The sequence below is a fragment of the Hipposideros armiger genome, unplaced genomic scaffold (assembly GCF_001890085.2).
Source record: "Hipposideros armiger isolate ML-2016 unplaced genomic scaffold, ASM189008v1 scaffold_137, whole genome shotgun sequence".
NCBI classification, from domain to species: Eukaryota; Metazoa; Chordata; class Mammalia; order Chiroptera; family Hipposideridae; genus Hipposideros; species Hipposideros armiger.
In genome coordinates, this window is record NW_017731487.1 from 1,853,248 (window position 1) to 1,862,217 (window position 8,970).

At 53.7% G+C, this 8,970-nt stretch overlaps 1 protein-coding gene across 1 annotated transcript; it reads right to left on the minus strand.

The window, feature by feature from the left end:
* Window positions 1-2,091: 2,091 nt before the first annotated feature.
* On the minus strand, window positions 2,092-8,433 carry CIMIP5 (ciliary microtubule inner protein 5). The gene is made up of 4 exons (XM_019650001.1): window positions 8,197-8,433; window positions 7,072-7,111; window positions 5,077-5,297; window positions 2,092-4,554 (listed from the first exon to the last, which is right to left on the minus strand). Exons 1-3 carry the CDS (start codon window positions 8,412-8,414, stop codon window positions 5,106-5,108), a joined length of 450 nt encoding a protein of 149 aa, XP_019505546.1. The 5' UTR covers window positions 8,415-8,433; the 3' UTR covers window positions 2,092-4,554; window positions 5,077-5,105.
* Window positions 8,434-8,970: the final 537 nt, after the last annotated feature.

Consider the following 8,970-nt stretch of genomic DNA (forward strand, 5'->3'; position numbering starts at 1 on the left):
CTGATTCACTTTTCTGTGTGAAGCCGACCCGCGCGGTTCTGAGCCGGGAGACACCCTCCCTTCCCCACCCCCAGACAGTACCGCTTTCCCACGTGTTGGGTGGGCAGAGACTGAACCCCGGAAGGGCAAACAGGCACCCCCCCGCGGGAAATGGGCCATTTTTGTGGGATTTTTCACTCTCTAAAAGTGTTTTCCTTTGTTTTTCTCAGTGAGCATTTCAGAGATGAAAACTTGCAAGGACCTGAACGACCCAGTTTAGCTTACGCTCATCCTCCACGCTTTACATACAGGCGGGAAACAGGCTTGGAAAGGCTTGAGGATTTGCCGCGGTCCCGGGGGGCCAGAACCTCCAGGCGGGTTCATTTCCTGCCCTTTCCTGCGGCCGAGAGGGACAGCGCCCCTCCCCAGCCCTGGGAAGCCTCCTCCCGGGGGGCTCGGGCCTCAGGCCGGAAGCACCCTCCTGCACCTCCGCACGCCCCTCCGTCCCCGCCCAAGCCTGGCACTGCAGAATGAGTGTGTTTCTTAAAGGAGGTAAACTAGATTTCTGTTGACAAAAGAAGGTAACTTAGACGCTGCTCAAAATGAGGGGGTGGGGTGCATTTCGACTCTCAAAATCTAATGGGTAGTAAGTCCAGGTTAGGAAGCAGGAAAAGCCACAAAAAGGCAATGCTGAAATCCACCGTTGCTGGTTTTGTCCTCTGAACCTCAGCCAAGCATTAGTGGCTTTCCCTCTCTCAGCCCCATCTTCCGGAGCCTCCAGCCCTCACCTGGCCAACATCCCATTGCTCTGGAAAAATCCAGAAGATTTTGAGTCCCTGCCAAGGCTAAAGGAGAACAGGATGTTTAAAAGCAAACCTTTACAGAGGAAAACAAAGATGTGTGTGTGTGTGTGTGTGTGTGTGTGTGTGTGTGTGTGTGTGGCCCTTACCTTTTAGAGATCCTGAAATATTTACACATGAAATACGATGTCTGGAATTTGCCTTAAAATATTGGGGGTTTGGGTGGGAGGGTGGAGATGTAGACGAAACAAGATTAGCCGTGAGCTGTTCATTTTTAAAGTCGATTATGGTAATGACATGGGAGAGTATTATGCTGCACGCTCTACTTTTGTATAGGTTTGACATGTTCCATATTAAAAGGTCTAAAAGCGAAGGAGGGCACCAAGTGCTGTTGTCCATTTTAAGGTGAGGTTTTGAGCTTCAGGGCCGTGGGGCAGCTAGCCTCCTGTCACATAGCCAGCAGCAGCTGCAGTCCATCTTCATTCCCGGTACGGTGCCCTTTCTGCTCTGTGCAGGCTCGCTGCCCTGAAATCTGGGGCGAGCAGAGACTCTGGGAGGAGGGCCTTCATGACCCCCGATCTGCCACTTAGGGAGTGTGTGGCTTTAGGCAATTCACTCAGCTTCTCCGTGCATCTGTGTTCTCCCCGAAAAGGTGGACCTCCCAAAAGCTGCCTGGCGCTCATCAGAAGGTTGGCTCTCCGGGACTGGCAGCACCAGCAGTTTGTCATGCATTTCGTCACCGGGCCTTGCCCTGACTGTGGCCCAGGCTTCCCCTGGAGTCAGCCATTTGCCTACGGAGCCCCTCATCCTTTTCATGACTAGACGATGGTGTTGAGAAGCAGAGCCCTGGGACCAGCTGTGCTTAATTGCTCCGGAGGCGTCATTGCTTCTGGCCTCTCAGAAGACAGAGCTAGGATATGTGTGTCCGTGTATGCATGTGTGTGGAGTATTAGTCTGCTTGGGCTGCCTTAACAAAACGCCACAAACTGTGTGGCTTAAACAACAAAAATTCTTTTTCTCACAGTTCTGGAGGCTGGAAGTCCAAGGTGCCGGCAGTTGGTTTCTGGTGAGACCTCCCTCCTTGGCTTGCAGATGGCCATCTTCTCAGTGTGCCCTCCTGTGGCTTCGTCTCTGTGCTCATTCCTGGTGTTTCTCTCTCTTCTTATAAGGGCACCCATCCTGTTGGATTAGGGCCCCACCCTGATGACCTCATTTATCCTTAATTACTCTTTAAAGGCTCTGTCTCCAAATATAGCCACGTTGGGGGTTAGGACTTGAACATGAATGGGGGGGATAATTCAGTCATATATGTATGTACACACACATACCCTGTACTCACATACATTACATATGTAATATAATCACACACACACACACACTCACACACACGCTGAACCGGAGTCTTCCTTTTGCCAACACCCCAGACCTGCATGCACACCAAGCTGAGAAGCATGACTGCATTCCTTATGGGACCCCTTCGTCCGTACTGAGTTTCTCGGCCACGCTTCTGCCGTGTGCATAATGGACCACGGTGAGTTTGAAATGCTATTATACCCCCTGACATCGATCTAAAATGCAGCTAATCTTCAAAGACAGCCAAGTGGTGCAGTGCATGAGTGTCTTCTTTACTGTGGGCTGCACTGAAGAGTCCGTTGCGTCATCATAAAAATCGAGTGGCCTCAAGACCAGGCCGCCCCACTTCCACCACAGCCCTTGGGACCGTCAGAATCAACACCACTCCTCTTTGGGTCACGGGACCTGGAAGCGCGCTCGCTATGGTAAATTCAAAACGAGTCCTGGGTGGGCTGCACAGACATGGTCCCTGGAGACAATGGGACGTTCTGGAACTTTGAGGGGTCAGAAAGGTCTGCATCAAGAAGAGTGTATTGGAGAGTGTTTGATTACAGAGCACAGAATCTTCCTCTTCCGTTAGCGTCATTATCATTACGAGGCATTAGGCTGAATCGATGGAAGGACGAGGAAGCAGATTTTATTGAGCATCTCCAAGGAACAACTTCCGGAAACTTGCTGAACAATTGCCCTGGGAGGGAGCTGCCGTTGTCACCTCCACCACTGTTGGCATCACCAGGAAAGCCTCCCATTTAGAAAGCTGCCACCACCTCTTCCCAGCGCTCTTGTCGGCCGACTGTCACAGCTCTGGCTTCATGTTGCCGTGCCCTCAGCATGGGGCGCACTGACCACTGGCCAATGCCACCAGGATCTGGGATGCTTTGGCCAGAAGATGCGATTTCTGTTTGTTATTCCTCATTGGATGGTAGGGAGTGGTAGGAAGCAGGGAGGGCAAATCCAGCCTAAACTGTTGTTGTTCTGATGTGCTTGGGTGTCGAAGCTGGAGGTGGAGGACTCAGGCCGTCGCAGGTCAGTGGGCGTTTGGTCGGAAGTCTCTGCCAGCCCCTCCCTGGCTTCCCACCTGTCTTTCCTTAGAGCTCCCAGGGCTCTGTCACTCAGACCAGACAGCAGGGCTCCTGGTGCTCAGAAGACTGGGGAGCAGGAGAGGGCCTGGGACCCTGGGGACGAGATGGTGTGTGACCCACAGGGCCAAGGGCTGGCACTGAGGGCCAAGACTGCAGGAAGGCTGGGAAAGACTGCCACGGAGCCGCCAGCCGCCAGGTCGGCTGTCTGTGATGATGGAGGGCGAAGAGCGCTCCCGCCCTCCGTGGCCTCTCCCTGCCTCTCCCAACTTACAATGATCTGCTGCCAACACAAGGAATCAGCTGTAACTTGACCGTGGACCTTTGTTCATGAGTTTTGGACTCTGTCCTGTAGCGTCTGAGGACAGGGAGAGGAAAGGGAGCACGAGTGTGCAGGCATCGGGCAGGGAGGGGAAGACATCGCTGAAGAAAAGGATGCATCAGGGGAGACGCCGGGAGCACAGAGGAGGAGCATCTCTGAGTTTCAGGTGGGCTGAGGTGTGATCTCAGGGGTTATTTTCAAAGGGAATCTAGGCAGTTGACTGAGTGTCCGCCAGGGTTTCAGTAAACTCACTTAGGTAGTTCTCAGATACCTCTGCTATCACACATGTGATGGGCATCACACTGGCCGCTGCCCCGGTTAGATTACGAATCAGTGGACAGTTACTGCTCATAGGTAAAGCAAAATAGGGAAGTAAAACGCTCTCTGACAAGCAGCGAAGGCTTATCAGTAGCAGCAGGGACAACTACAGAAGCATCCGGAATGTGCAGCGCCTGCTGTGTGCCAGGTGTTTAGCTCTCATTATGTCACTGCAATGACCCGTGGAAGCAAGGAGGCTGCTCCCAGTTCGAGATCTTCCTGGTTGGACATTCCTGGTCCTGCCCATGGCAGCGGCTCTCTCTTCTCTCTGCCTGTACTAGGCTCTGTTTATCCTGGAGGTGGCACCAGGACCAGCCTTAGGAGAGAGCTGCTTCAGCCGGGGGCCCCACCACCCCTCCTATTCTGGGAACCGTGGCCAACCACTGCACTGTGTAAGAGAGCCTCAAACCTGTGTGATTCAGACTCGCTGTGTGCTCAGAGGACAGACCCTGGAGCTGGTGACACCCTTGGACTCTCCCCTCCCTGCTTTACAGCTGTGGATCACTGAGGCCGGCGAGGAGAACGCGGTGAGTCAGGCATGAGATGGGATCCTGGATGTGGAATGACTCCAGGCCCCAGGTTCCCAGGGGCGGACGGCACTGCCTCATCTCGGGTCCTCGGTGGGTCGGGTGGGAAATGCTGCGTTGCTGCCTTTGAATTTGAAGGGGGCCACCGGCCGAGGAAAGTGGGCAGCCTCCAGAAGCTGAAAAAGGTGAGGAAACAGGTAGTTGGAGCCTCCAGAGAGGAACACGGCCCTGCTGACACTTTGATTTTTACCCAGCGTGACACATTTTGGATGTCTGACCTCCAGAACTCTAAGGTAATGCATATGTGTTGTTTGAAGTCACTCAATTTGTGGCCACTTGTTACAGCAGCAATAGGAAACAAATACCCACTTTACAGTTGGGAAATGGAGGCACAGAGGGTTCCAACCACCTGCCCAACGTTCCACCGCTGCTGAGTCAGGAGCACGATTTGCACCCAGGCAGTCAGTGCACCTGAGCATGAAGCAGGGCTCTTTCGTGGGCCCCTGAGCAGAAACCCCACCATTGCGGGCAGGTTTCTCGAGTCCTCTTAATCTCATGGGTTAAAGTGAGCCAACAAAGCCCACGTAGCGGCCGTACGGGGCGCAGGGATAATACGCCCCCGGCTGGCACGTGCGGGACTCTGACTGGGGCCATGGTGGCAGGTCAGCTGCAGGTGCCCGCTCCCCGCGCACACCCACCTGGGGCAGCCCTGACCGCCCTCCTTCTCCTAGATGGGCTGCAGCTCGACATCCAGCTTCTTCTTCCGGGCTCCTTCTACGAAGAAGAAGTCCAGGCTGATGAGCGTTTTCCCCAGGGGCGTGTCCACTCTGCTGCCCACGACCCGGTTCGTGGAATTGGGGACAGTGTCAGAAAAGAGAGGCATGTGCTCCGGCAGCTTCTTGGATTCCTTCTTATTGCCCTGAAGGAGAGGGGACAGTTCATGTCACATGCTGCGGGGGTAACATCTCAGGTGCTGCTTCATATACGGTGGCAGTGCCATAGATTCGGTTTGGCTTTTTGGTGAATTTTTACTTCAAGTCTAACATACACACAGAAAAGTGCACAAATCATAACTGTGCAGCTCAACAACCGCCCACGCCTGCCTGTGTGGCCCCACCCCATCAGGAACTAGAACTTGATCAGCCTCCCTCCCCCAACACCTCCTTTTAACCCCTCAGTCTTCATGGGACCATAACCCCTCTGGCTACTTTCTCTCATGGACATTTGAGAGATTCATCCATGTTTTTGTGCGTGTTGCGGTTCATTCATTCTCCTTGCAGCTTCTAAGAATAAGCCACAGGTGATTTATCTAGTGGCTTCCGTAACTGATGGATGAGTCCGTGAGTAAATAGGGATTCAAAAAAATCTGGTGAGTGGAGCAAAATCCTCAGTCCTCCCCCCACCCGTGTGTGTGGCTAACTTTGCTTCTTTGTTGGCATAGAAGTGACAGGACCAGTTATTGAATGAAATCCTAGCTTTCACTCGGGAAAGTCCATGCTGAGGTGGCCCCACTGCTGGGTGTGACGCAGGGCTCAGTGTTCAGGCTGCTACGTAGCCCTCGGCCGGGCAGGACTCGGAGGCTGGAAGAAGCCCGGACCAAGAGCTCAGCATAGGATTTAAGGTCCCAGGAACTGAATTTTCTATCTGGGGGACGACAGCAATCCAGCAAGGCCAGAGTGAAGAGGTGACGCCTTCCCTGAACCACACAATGTCCACATCAGCGTGGCCACCACCACCTTGGTTGACGCACTACCCTGCTCAATTTTCCAGGTGGTTCTCTGACCATTCTTCTCATGGCCGACTTCATGGTCCCATTTGCTCATTCATCCAGCACAAACAGAGTGATATTTTACTGGGTGTTGGGAGGGGTGTGTGTGTGTGTGTGTGTGTGTGCAGGGATGAAGTCCTCCTTGTCCTTGCTCGTAGGGAGCCCACAAACGGGTGAAATCGATCATTGCAACATAACGTGCTAAGCCAAAGGAATGGATTAGATATGCTGGTGAGTAAAGTCCAGAAGAACAGAGGGAGCTGGTCAAGTCCACTCAAGAAGAGGAAATTTCTCAGAAGAGGAGACTTGAGTGGGGTCCTGAAGGATGAATAAGAGTCCATCAGGCTGACAAGGTGGGAAGGGTATTTCAGGAGGGGAACAGCATGCACAAAGGCCTGGATAAGAGAGTGGGGGTTGGTCATTGTGGGGTGAGCAAGGGAGGAGGGGCTGGGTCATGAGATGTGTTGTAAGCCACCCTGGAAAGTGCAGATTTACTGGAGGATTTTAAGCTGGGGAGAGAGAGGATCAGTTTTGCAGTTTAGGAAAATTACTCAAGTAGGATAGATTGGAGGTGGTACTACTAGAGGCAGGAATGAGTTTTTACAAAGTATTTCACCCAAACTCATTCTCCATATGGGGCACACCACACCTCACTCTACACTGCTGACATCTCATACCAGGGGGCAAAGTTCAGCAGCAGCCGTCCATCATGTCCAGTCGGTTCATCTTAATAAAGTCGAGAAACACGGGGAAGAATTCATCTCTAAATGCTCCACGTAACTATTTTCTTTCCCACCAGACTCCAAGCTTCTTGGAACAAGACTGTATTTTATCTGTCTCTGTACCTTCCAGCAGCCAGCACCCTGTGGATTCTCAATACATGTTAAATGAGTGAATACATGTTCCAGCGGCATGTGTGTCTTACCATGGGGTCATAGTCTTTCAGGAAACTCCAATTCTGAGCCCTGGAAACGAACACACGTTGGCCATGTGAGTTCTTCCTGTGACATTTTCACAAATGACTTTTCTGTGTCAAGTTAATAAGCCAATGCCACGAACACATTTATTCTATCATGGAGGAATTAATGTTTAGGTGAAACGAATGCCATGTATCACCCAAGTGTGCGTTTATGCTAATATCTTATGCAATGAAGAAACATTTCAAGAATCAATGGCTTGTCCTAGAGTGGAAGCTGTGTTGCTGCAGGGATAGCCGGGTCGGAAGGAAAGCAGTGATGCGCTGTCCCCACGTACCTCTGCCTTGTCAGCGGGCCACTGTGGGGATCCCCAAGTAACTTGTAAGGACCAGTTTTCACTTCCTCAAACCTTTGTAACCTTCCAGTGTGTGTGGCAGAGGAAGACGGGGAGGTTTCGGACAAACAGGGAGTGACAGTGAAGAAGCCGGCATTACTTGCACTGGGTAATTCAGTTTTTATTTTAATCTGTTTGTGAAAAGTCAAACAATTGTCTAACACTCATCATAAAACTAGTCTCTGCCCCAATCCTCACAGCCCCTGAGCCCCACCGCCTAGAGTCAGTTTCTGGTCTCTCAGCTATTTCTCCACTTGCTCGCTGCTGCCCTGTCCTGGGAAGGAAGGCTCCATGGAGCTGGGGTCAGGCCGGTGTTGTCCCCACGGCAGCCCCACAGAGCGGCTCCCCTAGGAATTCTTGGATTGAGTAAATCAAGTGTCCTCCTCAGATGGTCAGAGCGTCCTCCAGTCTGCCTCCCAGGTTCCTGGTCACCACCCCGTGTGCTGGGATTCCAGAATGAGCCGGGGGTGGGGGGGTGGGGGGGGTGGTGCACTGGCCCCGTACCTGCCCCCCCCCACTCCCTCCCATTCTCTAAGCCCAAGTCTGGCCAAGGCTTGGCTCTCTTGCCTCCCCCCTGCCCCTCTCCCCACCCCAATACTCTCTGCCATTCGGCCCCAGCACTTTCCCATCAATGCACTTTGCCGGGGCTTCCCTCTCACCCTCAGGTTTCTCTTTCTCTAGAAGCTTCCTAGACATTGAGGCTGGGGGCAGGGTGGGCAGGGCAGGGCAGGGCACTCACCAGCGCTGCTGGCTCCGCCTCTCGGCCTCCAGGAGTTCTCTCCACAGCTGGTCCTGCTGCACACCATCAGCCCTCAGGGCCAGGCCACTACCAAGTCCCCTGCCCACCACAGGGCTACCCCGGGCAGTGGAGGAGACTAAAGCTGGCGGCCTGGTGGAAGGCAGTCGGTACCCAGCTGATGTGGTTTTCTGGAGCCCAGCGGTGGAGTGGCCCCCCATGGATGCGCGCGCGCGCGCGTGCGTGCGTGTGTGTGTGTGTGTGTGTGTGTGTGTGTGTGTGTGTGTGTGTGTGTGTGTTCCTGCTTGAGCTCGGACCTCTCCCAGGATGCCCCTCCCTCCTAACCCCAGGAGAGCCTGTGCTGGGGTCCACCTCACTACCCCTCTGGACCCTGAGCTCAGAGTGGTGGATGAGGACCAGGCCTTCCAGGCTGGGAGAGTAATTGAGCCCATTGTGTTTTGAGCTCCTGCCTATGTTGACGGTTGCCCTGGGGACAGGGCAGCTCCCCACTGTGCCCAGGAAGGGCGGGAGCTGTGGTGTGTGTGTTGGTCTGGCCCATCTGAGCTGCAGGGTGGGGGTGGGGTGGAGAAAGTTGCTGGGTCTGTGCATGGCCAGCTCAGCTGCCCCTCAGCTCTGCCCCCTGCCCCGCTGGCTGGAGACTTCAATACAGCATGGAGACCTCAAAGACCTGACTTCTGGGGCAGGGAGGAAAGACCTGGCTCACAGCCTCCTGATCCTCTGTCATTGTCACATGACCTTGGGCAGCCCCTGTCCTTT

Coding starts and splice junctions, on each gene's coding strand:
- CIMIP5 (XM_019650001.1), bottom strand. CDS start 8,414: ATGGGGGGCCACTCCACCGCTGGGCTCCAGAAAACCACATCAGCTGGG. Junction 7,112..8,196: donor AGGCGGAGCCAGCAGCGCTG/GTGAGTGCCCTG, acceptor GTTCGTTTCCAG/GGCTCAGAATTGGAGTTTCC. Junction 5,298..7,071: donor TGAAAGACTATGACCCCATG/GTAAGACACACA, acceptor CCTCTCCTTCAG/GGCAATAAGAAGGAATCCAA.